The sequence below is a fragment of the Larus michahellis genome, chromosome 11, assembly GCF_964199755.1.
Source record: "Larus michahellis chromosome 11, bLarMic1.1, whole genome shotgun sequence".
In the NCBI taxonomy this organism is placed as follows: domain Eukaryota; kingdom Metazoa; phylum Chordata; class Aves; order Charadriiformes; family Laridae; genus Larus; species Larus michahellis.
The window spans coordinates 9,303,765-9,321,922 of NC_133906.1; the positions used below are offsets into that span (position 1 = coordinate 9,303,765).

General features: G+C 47.6%; 1 protein-coding gene and 1 long non-coding RNA gene across 3 annotated transcripts in view; one reads left to right on the forward strand and one right to left on the reverse strand.

Annotated features, from left to right (window-relative positions):
- Positions 1-623, reverse strand: part of LOC141749706 (uncharacterized) — a 17,918-nt gene extending 17,295 nt beyond the window's left edge. The window contains exon 1 of the long non-coding RNA XR_012589466.1: positions 550-623. This is a non-coding gene — a long non-coding RNA (uncharacterized LOC141749706). The remainder of the gene's footprint in view (positions 1-549) is intronic.
- C1QTNF2 (C1q and TNF related 2) lies at positions 77-10,452 on the forward strand. Of its 2 annotated transcripts, XM_074603648.1 has the most exons (4): positions 110-338; positions 6,668-6,916; positions 8,246-8,739; positions 9,526-10,452. In XM_074603648.1, the coding sequence occupies exons 2-4, from the start codon at positions 6,676-6,678 to the stop codon at positions 9,694-9,696; spliced, it is 906 nt and encodes a 301-aa protein (XP_074459749.1). In that variant the 5' UTR covers positions 110-338; positions 6,668-6,675; the 3' UTR covers positions 9,697-10,452. The 2 variants fall into 2 exon arrangements, with proteins under 2 accessions (XP_074459750.1, XP_074459749.1); XM_074603649.1 differs by having other exon boundaries at positions 77-338; positions 8,246-10,452.
- Positions 10,453-18,158: the final 7,706 nt, after the last annotated feature.

The following is an 18,158-nucleotide window of genomic DNA, read 5'->3' on the forward strand; positions in this document are numbered from 1 at the left end:
CCAAGAGCTTTCCAGCCATATGTGAGTAAAGATTTCTTCCCATGCCACGTGACAGAGGAAGAGGCGCAGACCCATTACACAATAATAAAAATATGCCTTTGGCAACATTGAGCCAAAACTTGGAGCTGCTGCTGGAAGCTAGCAATCCGCACAAAAAGGATTAAAACGTTAATAGAAAAGAAAGACTGAAGTCAATATTGCACACCCCTCAGAAGGACGCTGCTGCGGCAGGACGGGGCTCGGGCTCTGCATGTGACAGTGATCTGCAGCAAAACATCTGCTTAAAATCGTGTAGGTTTCCAGCGCCTGTCAAGATCTCACTAAAGAGATTAGTCCTGGTGAGTAGATTCACTTTTCGGTTTGTTTTTTTTTTTTTTTTTTCTCTCTCTCCTCGTAACCTTAACTTTGAAAACTTACCAAATAAGGTCTAGATCATTGAGCACTCAGGTTTCCAACGCCTGCACAGGAATCCATACAGGCAACAGTCGCCAGTTAAAAGAAATACTCCAGGAAGGAAACATTCCTCAGACTTTTGCTGGGAGCACCTACCTCGTACAGCTGAAACCGCAGCCTCTCCCTTGCTCCGGTATCCATCAGCAGCTTCTGTAACAGGGCTTTTGCCCGGGGCTAGGAAAGGTTTGCCACAGGCACCCCTGGCTGCCTAAAGTGGAGACGGTGATGCAGGTTCAGGCATAGAAGATGCGTCGTTCTCCTTTATCTCCTTTAACATTGCTTTGTGCAACAGCAGATAACAGATCAAACGCATATCTGACACAACTACTTCATTGGCTTATATCAGAAATTAAATAGGTCCATTTCAGCTGCTGTCACCAGTGGCACACCTTATTATATCTAAATCAGCCCCGTGCACCCAAGGGCTCCTTATGCTTCCACCCCAGGGATGCTGCAGGGCAACCACTAGAGCTGAGAATTAGGCTCACAGGGATAACGATTATTTTGAAAACTAATTAAGACGCCTTGAGGTTTACCGGGAAATTGTGAAGCAGGAAGATGGTTCTTTTGTTTAAGAAAGCCTTGAGTATTGGAAGGAATCAGAGTAGAAAGTCACGGTTGTTTGTTTGCTGCTGGGTCCCCCCTCGTGCGATGGGACCACCCTGCTCCTCCTGCCTCCGAGCACCGATTCCCCGCAGACTCCCCTCTTTCCCCACTCTGCGTTTTTCCTCCTCATGGGCAGGCACACGCCACCACCGCATGGCACAGCGTGGCTTCCCTGGCCAACAGTCACCGTCTAGCCACCACACGTGCCACCAAACCACCCCACATCTTGCAGACCCTCAGGGATTTTCCCTCCGACAGGATTTCAGCCCAGCTGCCCTGTAAGCACCAGAAAGTACAACTGATCCTTCATCCCTGGGGCTCACACTTACAAGCAAAATCTTTTCTTACAGGAACACCTTTTTATAGATCTATAGAATTGATCTGGCTTCTTAACTGTGAAGTGGGTCAGGAAGCTCACCTGCAGCAGGGTTGGGACAAGGGTGGTCACACAGGGGCTCGCAGGAGCCACACAGAGCAGGAATGCCGTGGGCAGCCAAAACTATAGGGGAGACATGGCAAGAGACGTGTCCCCCCAGGCTCCTGCCTGTGACGCCCCTCCAGCAGCAGAGACCCATCCCATGCTGCAGGTCCAGACTGGGGGCTGTAAGGAGCCCTGTGGGCACACAGCTGCTAGGGATGGAGGCTCTCGGGTGACAGTGATGCACTGTAGCTCCAGCAACAAGGGCGTGCACAGAAAAGCTATTGGAGAGCACAGGCTTGCAGTCCTGCATCCAACACAGATGCTCCATGTGCTACAGAAGCTCATGTGATGCTCAGGTTTCAGCGTGGAAGGTCGGGTTCAAATCCTGCTGATCGTACAAGAGTCTGCTTCAAACAGGCTGGCGGGGGCAGCTGGGGACCCAGGCTGCCCACCCGCTCCCAGCATTTCTCCACCTGGGGAAACCCAAGTCCCATTCTCCCTGGCCCCTGCGGCCGGGAGACCCAAGGCACAGGGCAGCCTCTGCCACGGGCCTGAGCTCCGGTAGGAAGAGAAGAATGCACCAAAGCAATGAGCAATAACAACAAAATGTCCTAAAGCAGAAAGGAGGTGTCACGTAAAGGCCATGGGGCAGAGTCAGAACATCCCATTTCAGGCATGCTTTCTTTGAGTCATTCATATATTTTATTATGTGATTATAGTGAAGCCCCCTAAATGTGCAGCTCGTTAGGAAGAGAGAAGCCAGTAATCACTCAGCTCTGCATGTACCACACTTGCAAGTCAGAGATGCTCTGTCTTTATTGCTTTATTTGCCCTGACGTGTTTTCTATAAACGTGTGCCCTAGCTCTAAGATTCAGGAGTGAACACTTTCCAAAATTGTTCCCTTCCTGGTTTGATTTCTGACAAGTATTCCCCAAAATTACCCAGTGGGGATCCACAGGACAGTTTTACAGACTACACTGATCCCAAGGGATGCTCTGGACCCACAGCAAAAATTTTGATTGATTCAGCTGAAGGACACAGGGAATCATGGTCTCTTAAACCCACCTGATAGACACCAGTCTGAGCTTCATCTTCTACCTCAGGGCCCAGACATTTGCAGCACGTTTTGGAGTCTCTCTGCTCTCTCTGGATGGAGGTTTGACCCAGCTGTGATGACAACATGAGGTCTCACCCAGAGCCTACCCAGAATCCGGGAGACTAAATGGTCCTTCCTCCAAGACCCTCTACCTCAGAGCATCTCAGTGCTGCCCTTGTCCATCACATGCCTACCATGAGTTGCACCATCTCCTGAGCCAAAGGGCTTGGTCTTCTTCAACCGAGCAACCTAGAAAGCACCATTGCCACTAAATATTTCAGAAGGCATCATTTCAGAGTGACTCAATGGATGGATAGGATATTTCTAAGTATTGAGAAGAAAAGCATTTCTGCATGCATGAGATCTTGCCTTTCACCAAACTGTTGTCACCAAGGGAGAGGCAGTCCACACATGAAGGGCCAGAGCATCTCTGCTCCGGCCCAAGCTCGGCACCAATGCACCTGATAACCTCAAGCAAGCCCCGGTGCTGCCCCAGGCTCTGCTGGGGAGAAGACGAGGCACAGCAGCCCTAAGGCCTGGCCAGCCATGCCCATGCTGCAGACACCTGAGCTAGCTTGTTTAGGTGAAGCTGGTCCACTTTCTTTTCCCATGCTGAAATCAGTGCCCGGTACCGCTGTGTTCCCCCTGGGTGCTGAGGAGCTGAACCTTTGCATTTCAATGGCAGGTACAAACTACAGCCATCACCAGGTCAGATGCAGGATCTCCTCTCCTCCCCTCCACCACCAGTCAGCTCTCCTAACCCCTGGGGCACAGTGCACACTCCCACACAACAGGCATCGGTCATGGCCAAAAAGTCTCCAAAACCCTATTAACAAAGACATTAATTAAAATGCCACTAGAAAAGTAAGACCTCAGCTGAAACCGTGCAGCAGGGGCTCCAGTGCCAGGCCTGCCGCCCGTACTGCGGAGAGGAAAGATGCTGTTCTGTTTCCAATTTGCTTTTTGGAGCTCATCGTACATGCTACATCGAGGAGCAATTTTCCTTTTAAGGTGGAACAGCATGAGGTTTGTTTTCTTTCAAAGAGAATTCTTTAAGAGGTTATTTATAGATCCTCTTGTGAATGTGACTGTGCTTTGCATCCCACACGCGCTGCTGTGATGTGGGATGAAATGTTCTTGTGGAGCCGTTAATTAACACCGACTCGGGAGCTGTGCCACAGCACGGCTCCAGGTAGTCAAATGTTCCCCATCTATCCAAGTACTGGTACTACTGACCTCCCAGCTTCGGGGCATTTTGCATTTGCCGCTTCTTATCCCATCAGGTCAACTAGCCGGGCTGTCTGAGGGTAACAGAAGTACTTATGGTAAGAGCCTTTAAGAGAAGGAGCTGCCCTCCTGCACTGTGCTCCCTCTTGCCCATTTCTTCTCTACATGAAGCAGTCCCAGCTTTTTTCCAGGTTATGCTCCACAAAGACATTTTTCCTTGCCACAACTTATTACTGTCATCCACCTCCAGACGCCTCTCATTTCTCTTCTGCCCCATTTGAGGTGGTTACTGGGAAGCAGGGATGCAGCTTTCCTTGGGATCTCCTGACTCCGCAGGCATTCTAACATTTTGTTCCCCTTTCTGTGAACTGAGAAGCCTTTGTTCAACTGTCCACATTAATACTGGTCGGTGATTTCCATCTCACAAAGCCATTAAACTGACACCTTTCACCAGCAGCAAATAAACTTAAGTATAAGAAAAGCAAAAGAGAGCTGAAGAACAAAATGGCTTAGCAGCCAAATACAGCACGGAGATCTGTTTTGCATTTCCCACTCCTCTGCATGTTCTTAATTATACATAGCACAGAACTGGGGGGCTCCCACTCGGCATTAATATGGAGCATATTGCTTGCTGGATTTGGAGCATGTAATATGCATGTCCACCCCCTTCAGGAGCCGATACTGGGATGAGAGAGCTAAGGCCAACATGAAATTTGTACAATACTTTAAGCATCTTATTTCCAGTGCAGGAGTTTAACATAACAGTACTGGGGAGATGCTAAAGCCTCCCAGTATTTGTCTTAATGCCAAGCAGGACCTTGCCTGACCAACAGGTCACCAACATATTGAAAGGCCTGGGGTATCCCAGCTCATCTTCTACTGCATCTGTGTTGCACTACACATTTGCTTCAGCGCCAAAGCTTGATGTGAAAGGCAGTTGCAATCCTCGCTTATATTCTGTATTTTGTTAGCAGGACTTTGGGATGTGATAAGAAAGTCCATGCCAATGGATGATTCTTGTAAAATATTTAACCCTCTACCATCAGAGGTAGCTGTAACGAGGGAAAAGACTAAATTTCATAGTAGTCTTTTCCATCAAACAAGAGTGTGCACCTCTTAGCCCAGGGGTAGGAATTGTATCAAAGTGATACATGGCTAATTCCTTTAAAAAAAAAAATCCTTTGGCTTTAGCTTGATCTCTCCTAATCAAAGAGCTGCTGAGCAAACAGTGAACCGGCCACAGATTTGTATGGGGCATTTTTAGGCTTCATGTCTCATTTCTCCATGGGCTACTCCAGCTTTGGAAGCTGAAAGAAAGAAATTGTGCCAGGGGATGCCTTTCATCCCCAACCAGTTCATTTCCGTATTCACACAACCGGAAAAGAGCCCGACTCCATCAGCATCTCCCCTCAGCCCGCGGTCGGTGCCCGCCAGGGACCACCAGCCCTGCTGGGAAGCTGGTGGCCATGACTGTTAACATCCCTCACCAGCAGAGCAAAGGGAGGAAAAGATCCTCAGCCTGGGCATGGGGAGGGGATGGCAGGAGCACCTTTACCCATGGGTAGTCAGAAACCGATACCACAGGGGAAACTCTCTTTTTTACTATGTCTGAAACCATGCGCAGACCCCCAGTCCTGTTTTAAATGCCTCTAATACCCAGAGTCTTGGGTGGGTCATGCACGAAGATGAGGTCTCATCAATCAGCACGATTTTGAGCATCTTCTCTAAGCTGCTGATGTATCTGAGCACTATTTCAAGATGCAGTGGAGTTACTCAGGAGTTGCACATGGAGCACAGCTATTTGCAGACAGCTCCACGCGCAGATATCCAGAGGAATATTTTACTGTATAATAACTGCTCTGTATCATTAGCAGGTTCATGGGAATAGCTTTATTCCAGAAATTATTTTCTATCGCTATCTCCCCACCCAGGAGCAGAGTGAGACAAGCCCAGGAGGCTCAGCCTCCTGTGTGAATGGAGGCAAAGCCTGGGATGCTCCCAAAAGGCCCTTGGTGTTTGCTATACTTAAAGCAATAGCTCACTTTACAGAGCCAGGAGACAAACAACCACTGGGGTTTTAAGTTACCCGTCTTTCTAAGGTGAATGTTAGTAACAAACACAAAGACTGAGCTACTGCCCCCCCAGAGAGGCAGGTCAGCATGGCAAGGGGTTAGGAATCCCCCGTCGGAGGCTGCAGCAGGGCTGGTCAAGGCTGCAGGGGCGGCTGCACCCCGACACCGAGCCAGAGACCTGGCTGGCGATGCGGCTGCAGGTTGTGCAGCGCCATGCAGCCGAGCTGCGACAAGGAACGGGACATCCTCAGCCAGCCAAGAGGCTCAATGCGCACTGTCAGGCAGAAGGCAGTAAGGACTGCCCTGGCTCAAAGACTTCGCAAGCCCGTCTTCTAAATTCAGCCTGCATCATACAATGGGTTTTGTGCTCGTTAAGAAACCCCAGTGACCCAACCACAGGGCAGGTCTTACCGGGGAAGTTTACACCAAAATCCTTTCTCTTTCCTCCACTCTGCTAGTCCCAGGCGGCTGCTTTCTGCACCCCTCTGCCATCGCTACTTGGGTTTCAGGGAAAAGGAGGCCTGGGGAACAAAACGATGGCCACAGATATAGACTTAGAGAAGAGCAAGTTTGAAAAAAATATTGGTTAGACCTATAAAACTCCACGAGCCAAATCCCTGAATTCATGTCACGCCAAAACAAACAGCTCCCACACCCTGCCAAAAAAAGCCCAATTATCTCCCACTTTCATGCAAGTCTCTACAACGCACTGTCCAGGTGGAGGGGACACCGCCGTACCCACACATGCCGACTACCACACACGACAGCCATGTCCCGTCTCCTATTTACAGGCTGCGCCATGATCTCTGCTGTCCTCCTCCTCTGGACTGTGCCCTGTGTGGCAAACCACATCCTCGGGGGCTTTGCCAAGGGAGCGCTGCAGGAAGGTCCCCAGCTGGCATGCAGCCTGCCAGGACCCCCCGGGCCACCCGGCCCCCCCGGTGCACCTGGGGCTCCAGGGACAGTCGGCAGGATGGGCTTCCCAGGCAAAGACGGCAAGGATGGCAAGGACGGGGATAAAGGCGAGCATGGCGATGAAGGTAAGAGAAGAGAGCTTCTTAACACAACAGGGGTAAAATGTAAAAGCAATAGGGCAACAGCCCAGTTAACAGCAACCTGTCACCTCAAGTCTGAGCCCCAGGACAGACATCTCATAGGAAACTCTTCTAGAAACTTCTACTCTCCCCCTTCCAGAATCTCACACTTGTCAGCTCCTGCCAGGAGGGTTCAGACTCGCATTATTTGCTGATAGCATCTTAATGCTGTGTCCAATTCCTATGGGCTTCATTTCGTTATGAGGTGAAATATTCCCTGTTCTGATATATGCTCTTTAGATGTGACAAAGTGGTGGTCTCTGACTCCTGCTCTCAAGAAAAACAAAGTCAGGTGAAAAGAATTAAGTACTTGCTCCCCGGAGCGCTCTAGCTGGGTGACAAGCACTGCTCTGACCGTGCTCCATCTAAATCAAAGCTAACAACCACCCTTTAATCCTGAGGCAGAGCTCTCCTTTAGATCCAGCCGTACAGTCAGCAAGCACCAGGACCAGCTATGGTGAGAAAGCAGTGATTTCCCGTTGCCACACTAGAGTGCACTCCTGATTCAGCATAACACCAGCGCGCCAAAGCTGCATCTTACTCTCCTCTCCCACCCCCAAAAAATGGAATCTGGAGAACAGGTTTCCACCTGCAGCTGCATTTAAATCTAGTCTTGCCACAGCAGGTCGAGAGACAGGGAATAAATCCCCATGAATTTGTCCTATACCAAACACTACCGCAATCAGCAGCTTCAGCATCACGGTGACAGCCCAACTCGCTTCCCATCTGAAGGCAGTCCCTGCACGGGGTGTCTTCTGGTTCATGACTGGTTCATCCCCCAGCTAGGCTGGGCTTTTTACTACCCCTAGATTTTTTGAATTTTTTTTTTTTTAAACAGCAGCTTCATGTTAAATGTGGTGGGGGTGGGGGGAAGACAGGAGATTAAAAGTACTCCATCTGCTCAAATCTAGGTTCCAAAAGCTTCACAAACCTGTCCGACTCCTGAAAAACCTGAACATTTAAAGCTTGTTATTGGCCAGCTTTATAATTAATTGCTCCTTTTTCTCAAGTGAGCCAGATAATTGAACCAGCCTTTCAGTCCTTAAAAGGGACAGCCTGTCCTGCTCCTGAGTCCCATTGTTATCATGCCAACAACCTACCTAACATGGTTAGTCAGTCCTGACAGATGTCCAGCCCCAGGTGGTATTTCATCAGGGTTCTCACCAGCGAGGTTTTCCTCCTAAATGAAAATACACTGCTGCAATGATATAATCCTTTTTGACTTGCCACATCATCTCTTTCACTGAAAAATTTACGAGGTTATTTGTCTTCCAGGTCCACAAGGCAGAACAGGAAACCCCGGCAAGCCAGGACCGAAGGGGAAAGCAGGAGCTATTGGCAAGGCAGGCCCACGAGGGCCCAAGGGTTTAAAGGGTAATCCTGGAAAAAATGGGGCACCGGGAAAGAAAGGGCCCAAAGGGAACAAGGGCGAGACCGGGCTGCCAGGACCCTGCACCTGTAATGCCAACAAAGCCAAATCTGCCTTCTCTGTGGCAGTCTCAAAGAGCTACCCAAGGGAAAGGCTGCCCATCAAATTTGACAGGATCCTGATGAACGAGGGAGGACACTACAATGCTTCCAGTGGGAAATTTATATGCAGCATCCCAGGTATTTACTACTTCACTTATGACATCACTTTGGCCAACAAACATTTGGCCATTGGCTTGGTCCACAACGGGCAGTACCGCATCAAGACTTTTGATGCCAACACTGGAAACCATGATGTTGCCTCTGGATCAACCATCCTTTCTCTGAAGCAGGAGGATGAGGTATGGCTGCAGATCTTTTACTCAGAACAAAATGGGCTCTTTTACGATCCCTACTGGACAGACAGCTTATTTACTGGCTTCCTGATATATCCTGATCAAGATTATCTCAATGAAATATAGGATGAGAAACCAACCTCTGGGGAAAAAATAGGAAATGCATGAGACCTCAGTCCAGCAAAGTGTAGCCTGCACACGGACACATGTGGGATTATCATACAATTCCACATTTTTGGCGCTAACAGCCTGTATTGGCTATTTAGATATTTACTTGATGCAATCAACTAGTCCATAGGCTACCAGGACCAGTAGGACTCACGTTTAAGCAGCCTCATGAATCTCTAAATCTCGAAACCACCCATTATGTTTTCTATGATGATTCCAACACATCACAGACACATAACTCAAATACTGGTACAGAATGCTTTATTTTATTATTATTATTATAATAAAGCATGGAAACCAACAACCATTTCCTGAAAGCTGAGGTCAGAAGTGCTACTGATGCTGGAGACACTATTGCTGCACCTCCTCCCCCTACACCCCATAATAGTAAAAATCCTTGTCAATACAGAGTTACACTTTACTAGCTCCTTAAGAGTCAGGAAATTGTCAGCTATAGTTATAAAAGTAAGAGTAGCTCTCGGCCTCATCAAAGCAGTACTAATAAGCCAAGGCATCTGGTCTAAATAGGAAATGACACGAAAGAGAGATCTCATTTTTGAGGTTAAAGGTAAGATTCCTTGTAAGACACAAGCCATTGCACTGAGCACCACCGGCGTTTCTCAGATTTCAGCCTCGATATACCAGCGTTGGGGTCCTGCGCCTGGTTTCAGACAAGCGTTGGTAAACTGTGACCAGAGCCTGAACTGGACCGTGCAAGCCAAATACCTGCTGGGCTCCGAGCCACGGTGGAGGATGAACTTTACAGATAAGACTCAACTGTCAAAGGCAGTGTGAACCTTCATGCCAGAAACAGACTCGTTAATAACCCCCTTCCTTCATCCCTGCCAGCTTCTCCTGGAAGGAGATACTTGTGGTGCTGCTGAGACTCTCCTCAAGGCATTAATGCTACAGCGAGACCCTATCTTACTGCTGTTTTGCCTTTTTCATGTTATACGTCAAATATTACAGATGGTCCAAAAATCAGTGTTTTGGTTCTAAACTGTATGGAATAAAAACCACCAAAACCCAGAAAACTCAAAAGCTGAACTTCTTCTCAGCTGAGCTTTTTGCTTTTGCTAAGCTGAGCTTCGCAAGTTTTTTTCCTCCTCTGTATCAGCTGATGCAGGGACATACACCAAAATGTTCGCAATTACCAGAGCAAAGAGTTCTCCTGATACAAAGCCACTTGGTCTGGCTGCCTCGCCCCAGGGCGCCCAGCACTCCTGTAACACAGATCTGTCTCTCTCAGTAGCCCAATGGAAGGAGTCTCTTCCTCGCTATCTGATGCATCTTCTTGTTTTGCAGCCTTATTTCTCATCTCCTTTATTACTTGGTAAAAACCCTCATGAGCTTCCAGCTCCTCTAATCCTCATATTTAGGCATTGAAGGGATACCCCATAAGAATGAAATTTTTTTATTGTATTTTTTTTTTAATCTTACTTTTACAAGTCAAAATACTTGCATGATTTTCATGAACTACAGTAATTGTGTTATATCTTACGAAAATCTTTTCAAATACATTATTTTATAAAATAAAGCTGAACGAAAGCACTGCTGGAATAGTCTTGATATTTATAAAAGTGGTTCCCCAGAAAGCATTGCAAAACTATGTTATGGATTCCACTGACACTATTGCATTTAGCAATGGATTTCGTAAGGGCTGGTGCAACAGGAGTATTTGTCCCCCTCCCAGCCCAGCAAGCTGGGGAACACACAGAGTTTTCTGCTCTCTGTGCAAGGAAACCTGCAAGGTGGAAGAATAGGATCTGCCTGTTCCCCTGAAGCAGCTCACCCAGGCGGCAGGTGTCCTTTCCTTGGCAGTGCCTGCTCAGATAATATATTTCTTTTTCCAAAGCTCCCTCATTTAGGGTGTCTGGGGGTGCATTTGCAGGCAGCTTCCCAAAAGCAGCAGCAGTTCAAGAATGGCATTTCTCCCTCAATGCCCAGCCCCACATTCCCCCCCGGCAGCCCAGAGCGGGAAATGACCACTTTTTGGGTGAGCTGAGTTGAATTCAGGTCTGTGTCCCCACCCAGGTCCCCCAGCAACTGTAGGTGCCAGGGGCAGCTCAAGGGAGGTGGTGGGACACATGGGAGGATGTTGCCTCTCCACACCACCACCCAGCTGTGCTGCACCCAAAAGGGAAATTACATAGTACATCTTTAATTAATCCAGCAGCACTCACAGCCCACTGCTGTCAAAAGACAGACTGTATTTCCTTCCTCAGTTCTTTTCCCTTGATTCAGTGCATTCCCCATCCCCGAAAGTGGGTATTTTCAGGCTGGTTTTCTTTTTTTTTTTTTTTTTTTTTTTTTTAAATTGTTAGTTTTTTCTTTGTAGTCAGGTTAGTTGTTCACTGATTTTATGAGCTGAACCCACTTGGCACCAGGCAGGTACCAGAGCCAGGAGGGGATGGGAGAGCACCACAGGGAATGAGCCTGAGAAGAGGAGGGTGGAGGGGAAGCAGCAGTGAGCAATTAGATCAGCTCAGGCGCTCAGTCTTCCCTTGTTATCTCCAGAGAAGGCCCCAGCAGGGAGTGTTTCCTCCCAGTGCCAGCCCCCTCAGGGGGACATGAGCCGTTTTCCCCAGATGAGAAGCAAGGGAAATTATTAACTGTCTGGCAAAGCGTCCTTTTTATTTCTAGTGAAAAGGAAAACTTGCAAATGAGTCTTTTAAGTCTGGAATATCAAAATGCAAATTATAAAGAGAACCACCGGCCCCCACCGAGTGCTCAGTGCGATAGCGCTTGCTTTCAGTTTGGGCCTACAACTTCCTTCCCGCAGGAGCAGACAAGGACTGCTGGCTCCAGCCTGCTCCCAGCCACCCTGGAGACCTGCCAGGCCACCCCACCAGGTCACAGTGCTGCCCTCCAACCCCAGCATCTGCTACTATCAAGGACTTTGCGCAATGGAAAAGCCAAACTAAAATATTATAGCAGGCAAGAGGGAGGAACATCTTCTCCAGATTGTTTAGTCTCCCATAGGGCTGAAGTCATTTAAAGATACACATATCATAAGTATTTCTGTGAAAGAGGCATGAGCATTTCACGTGATACATGTGAGCTCCTCTTGCACAGGTTCCTCTGAAAGATGGATTTCCTCTTATGATGTCTTGAGATCAACTTGCACACTGAACAAAATGTCTCCACTCAGCCCATTCCTGCAGGAAGAATCATCTCAAGCAGCTGTGGGGTCCCCTCCTCCTGCCTCACCCAGGAGAGGAGGGATGGGAGGGCAGCTGGCAAGGTACAAGTGTGTCTGGGTCACTACAGGGACAATCATTGAAATATTGAAAGGGGGGGAACACACAAAACTCAAAATGACTGGCTCAGACTTTGGAGAAGTTTAAAAATAACACATTCTGGCTTGCTCCTGCATCTTCAGGCGGCATTTTGGTTTGCGCTGACATTGTCCTCTGGCCAAGTAGTTATTTACTTTGTTTTAAAAATGAATCTGAGATTTATGTAAAGACTTTTTATTCCAGAAACACAACATTTCTGGAAAACCACCAAATAAAGAGCTCTGTTTTTCACAGCCAAGTTGTCTCAAGAGAGCACTGCTCCCACGCAGGATGCTGGCCGCAGCCCAGGCAGCTGCGGCACCTCTGGCACGGTGGGAGAAGAGCTGGGAATGGTGGTAGCTGGGCCATCAGGAAGGAAAAAGGAATGTCCTGGCTGAAGAGGATGCAATCCACATCTGCCACCCTCACACAAGACCTCTTATGCTGCAGCATCCTCCTTCACCACAAGTGTCAGAGCTGCCCTTTGCACTACGATTTAGCACAAGCGAGTTTCTCCGACACATCCAGCATCCAGGGCAGGGAGGCAAGGAAAGGCAGGAGCACCCACCTTTAGTGCTCAGTTCACGACAGAGAAAAGGCTCAGCCGGTTCAGCTTGTGGCTCATTAGAGAGCAGCAGTGACCTGGCTGTGAACACACCTGCCTGCCCCGCTCCCCTCCAAGGCAGAGGAGGGTTTCTCTGCCACAGGAGCTTGTCTCCACTCCCACAGCGCCTTCTCCCTCCCACATCCATCCCCAACACCATGCAGCCGAGCGCTTCCAGCAAAGCCGTGATTTCCCACTCACCGAGCGCTCTGCACAAACATCAGCACGGTGAGAAGCGCTCAGCGCTGGATGAGCTCAAGGACAACTCCTCCTGCCTGGTGCAGCTTCTCACCCCGTTAACTCAGCCTCGCAAAGCCCTTTCCCCCTGCTTCAGGGATGCTCTACACAAAAGAACACCAAGGTTTTTTTTGGTTGTTTTGTTTGTTGTTGGTTTTTTTTTAAAAAAAACCCATACATTTCGAAGCTAAAAATGAAAAGAAAAAATACTCATAAAAAAATATTTTCACTGGGGAAAATTAACATTAACCATGGGGTCAATGTACATGGAGTACCTGGAAAGTAATGATGTAACGTCACAGCTGGAAACAAAGGGAAGGCATATGTGCAAGGTAGCACATCCCCTGCACAGCCCTGCAGCGTGGCGCTGATTAGCAGCTTCAGCACTCGGTCAGGCAGACCAATGCGTTCAAGTCTTGATCGCATCTTCCTTCTGGGGGACTCAGGAGGATCCAGACACATTTATCAGTCACCCTCGTTTGCTCTGCTCCCCAGGTGAGCCCACCCTCAGTTACACCAGTTAATACTCAACAGCCAGTATCACAATATTAAAAAAACAAAAGAGGAAAAAAGTTTCTTTTTTCTGTTCTTCCAGGTTTTGTCAATGCTGCCTTGCTAGGTAACGCCTTGTCCCTGAAGGCCATGTTATGGCAGGCCCACGATAACAGTACCCAGCCCTGGGGGCCGCATGGCTGCTGGCAGCTCCTGCACTGTCCCCTCTGTCCTGCCTCCCAGCAGCCACTGCCCCGCTCCCGGCCCCTTCCTACTGCCAGGGGCCATTTCTGCACTGGAAACAAGCCGGGTCCAACAGTTAAAACTGCAGAGTTACATTAGGACAGCACAAGCCCACAATACGCAGCTTCCCATGCCCCGCTCAAGCTCAGCTGTAACCCCCGTAATGGCCCTGTTATTCCTCCCTGCGTTTTCCAGTGACGGTGTGCAGGAGAGGCCATGTCCCCTGGGTGCTTGGCAGGCAGGTCAAGAAGGAAGAGACCTCTACAGGGACAGGCACATTCACAGAGTTTCTCATTTCCACATAAAGCACTAGCTAAGAGGAGGAACAAGGAAATGAGTGCTCAGACCAGGAAGAAGCAGGGATGAGGGGATGCCGTGCTTGAAGGGGGACCATCTTGGCAGGGGGGGAGCTGGCTTGTGCATCATGCCAGTTCTTGGGCACAAAGCTCAAGCTATCCCAGGCTGCTTGGCAGAAACAGTTCCACAAGCCTCTCCTGGGGGCTTTCAGTGCCCCAAGGCAAGGCACATGCATCCCAATTCAACCCACTCAGCAACAGCAGAAAGTTAGGAACTGCAACCGTTCCAAAGCCTTTGACTAAAACAGGCTCTTCGAGCTACCTAGAAGCACAGCAGAATTCTCCTTAAACCCTAGAATACCATCTGTAATGTTGTTCTTCCCTTGCACTGTCACAGGCGTGGTCTGGCATGGATACATACCCAACAGCAGCTCACTGGGGTTAAAGCCCTTCATACCTGCCAGCCAGGCTTAATAATTACAGCTTCTAAGGGCAGTCATAACCCTGTAACATTGCCTTAAAATATATATATAATTCATAGCTTGCTTCTACCAACAGCAGAGGAGAGCAGGTTGCAGCTCTCCCAACCCATGAACCCCAGGAGGAAAGGGGCAGCCCTGCTCTCAACCCTGCCCTCACCTCTGCCAGCCACAAGGACACGGAGCTCCCCAGCCTCCAACCAGCTTCCTAATAGGTTTGTGTTACACCCGATCCAGCTGAGTCAGTAAAGCAAGGACACAACTCCCCACAGCTTACAGGACCTTCCCCCTGCTCTTTTTGCTGGATCAGGCCCCTGCTGCCCAGCCCCACCAGGGCCAGTTCTTGGAGGGGACAGGAGAAGGCAGATTGAGGCGCAACTCCACAAACCGCATCATCACAGTTTAACACCACTGAAGGAAGAAGCTCTGCTTACCTCTTGCTGCTCTCTTTGCGCTAGCTTCAGGTCTCCCTGTGAACTAATATGCCCCTCGTGAAATTGCAGAGAACTAGACCAGTAGAAAAATTAGGCTTGGTAAAGCAGATCAGATAACAAAAACGCACAAAGAGCAGCAGAGGAACCACACCAACAAGTCAGTGGAAGATATAGATGAACATGGAGAACAAGAGCCCTTCCTCCTCATCAGCAGGAAAACATTACACTGTGTAAAAGCACCCAAATTGGCTTAAATTAGTGCTCAGCTGTTGCTGAGCCAATCTAGCTTTGGAATCCTCATGAAATGGGAGGCACCTGGCAATAAGAAGCTGGGCTGCTCACCTGGGGAAGGAGGAGTCCTGCGTGTTCCTGGGTAGGTTTGGGGTGGTCCCTGCTCGTACTGGTGTCCTTGCTGGGTTTGAGGGAAGTTCCTCTCTACCTCCAGCAGCAGGTGAGGTTGAGGGCTAAACAAGTGGCTTTTTGATGTCTTCCTGACACAGTCTCTCTGGCAGGAGCACAGGCAGATGCTGGTGCTGCCTGTGTTATACCTGAGACTTGACTAAAAAGCCCATTTTTTCTATTTGGGCTCAAACAAGAGCCTTACTGACATGGGTGCAGGCTCCCTCTGTGCTTGGTTCTGTCTCTGTACCATGGTGTTTCCACCGCATTCATTCCCCAGCTGAGTCCTGGCCTCTTCCGTGCCCGTCCTGCTGGCAGGTGAGGTGTGGGCTGCCTGAGCCGCTCCTTGGTCACTTTGGTGTCCTTGGTTATTTTCAGATAGCTCTGTTGCCTAAAAAGCAATTTCATAGCCTCAGCACTCAGAATGGTAGCGCTAAAGATGTAAACTTGCTTAGTTAAACTGATTTTTAAGGGAAAACGCCCCCAACATTAACTATTTTGTTGACTTACAAGCTCAACTTGTATCAGTGAAGTTTTACTGACTCTTGCTTACCTGTGCTTTACTCAACAGTGCCTTACTAATGATGAAAGAGTAACATAAAATTTCTCAAAGTTAATACAAACTCTGCGCAAACCTACTTTGGGAATCTCAATGGGACTTTACTTTCATGTCTCAGTCTTTTTTAAAACACTCGAAAATTAAATCAATGCATTTATTTTGTGGCTAAAACCTGTATTTTAAACCAAACTTTACCCATTATATCAGAACCTGGTGAGGATTTGGATGGAAAAAGATATGCTGTAGCTGCAGTCAATTTTTATGATATCAACGAATTAATGATAATGTGTGTGTGTCATTCATTTGACTATCAGATTTAACAGTACTGGATTCCCTGGTTTATGTCCGTGGCCTTGCTGGCACTCCCTCCTTCAAAATAAAGCAGTTCCAAGGTTCAAGGCTATGTCTGAGCTCTTATCAAATCCAGAATTACTGTGCTCTCTAATTTGTTACTGTGAACATTTTATGATATCAGAGACCCTGTTGGTTGAGTTGTGTTTTTTTAAATCACGAGGGCAGTCTATTTGAGCCCTGCTAACAGCCGTGCTACAGAGAGGACAATCTTGTTCATGATTTGTTTCCATTTTTAATATCAATGGAGCTACTGAAGGAAACTTTTGATACATCCTACTTAATTTATTTTCAAGTGGAACCACATGGACCATAGTCTGGAAAAAAAATATCTTTTGGCTGCAAAATTAAAACCAGTATTATATGGAACAGTTTTCTATTTCACATGGAATCTCAAGATTTTTTTAAAATAATTCAGATTTTAAAATTACAAATTTTAAATCAATAGATGCTATAGACATGATTTTTGGAAAATCTATACCATGTTCCTATTATTGAAACATTATTTCAAAGAACTGATATTCTTTCTTTCAAATAATACACTATAAAACATTGAGAATTATATTGATATAATACATGTATATAAAAAATGTTATAGAAAATAAGTATATTATTGTATGAACCATGAACAGACTACTTGTAAAGAAATGCTCTGGATGTTATTCAACAAAATAGCTAAGCACGTGCTCAGTTTTAAGCAAAAAGACATGATAGGCTTTTTCTTTGCTTTAATTTAAGGCACCTAATACTTTGTTTAAGGGTTACTGGGATGTACTTAAAAGAAAATAGGGGACAATTATTTCTGACGGACACTTGGTGGCAGCTTTTATATGTAGGCTTAATAGCTGTTGCCACTTAACTTCACTGCTTCCCTTTTATAGCAGGGGACAGCCAGCAAACACAGACTATAAACAACCGGGGTATGTTTTCCCCAGAAGATTTGGTCAACAACTTTCTTTGATCACAAAAACATTTTCCCACGAACACTAAAATCAATGCAAATATTTATTTCGACTGAAGCAGACAGATTTTTGTTGTTCCTTTCCTTTAGGAAACCAACCAAGGAACAAACGTTTTGTGAGGTTCTTTTGCAAATTCCAGTGCAGAATGAGTGGCGATTATTTAAAAAAAAAAAAAAAGCCTAATTCTGAAAATGAAATTTTAAATGGGAAGGCTGTTGCTAGGCCTGGTAAATGTTGTCATGAAAATTCTTCATCCTTAACGGATCAACTGTGAGATTTGGGTATAAAACAAGTTTCATGGTGACTTTTTTGGCTCCTGGAATTGATGAAGGGGAGTGCTAAGAAAGACTTGTTGAAAGATTTCAGTTCAATCTGCTGAAATATCTCCTGGACTATAAACATGGCCCTCAAGAGGCCTGAGAATAAACCTATGTGGTGCCTTGGGCTCTTTGGGTATAAAACTTGGAAAGGATGAGGGTCCTTGGGCTCCCAGGGCAAAGCAATGCCTGAGACCCAGCCGGGCTGAGCTCTGATGGCAAACCACAAATCCCCACGTTCTGTGGCAGCACATCAGGGTCCTGCTGTGGCTGGTGCTGCCGCTGCTGTGTAACAAGGATGGGACCCGTCCCAAAGACACAAGATGGGGGTTACGACAAAGTATGGAGAACGGGGGGAAGCACATCCCAGCTCAGTGTCCGTGCAGGACGGAGCTGCTTTCTGGCACTGTGAGAGGGAAGCCTTGACTTGTGTCCCAAAAGGGAGCTGTGCTCCTGCCAAACCTTATGCTAAGACACAAGCAAGCACTACTACAGGGTTCTGGCAGCTTAAGATAAGGCATCTCGTAGGGGGAACTGTAAAACAAGGAGAAAGTCCATCTCTTCTGTTAATAATGAGCGTATTTATTGAGTATGCGGAGCCTTCAT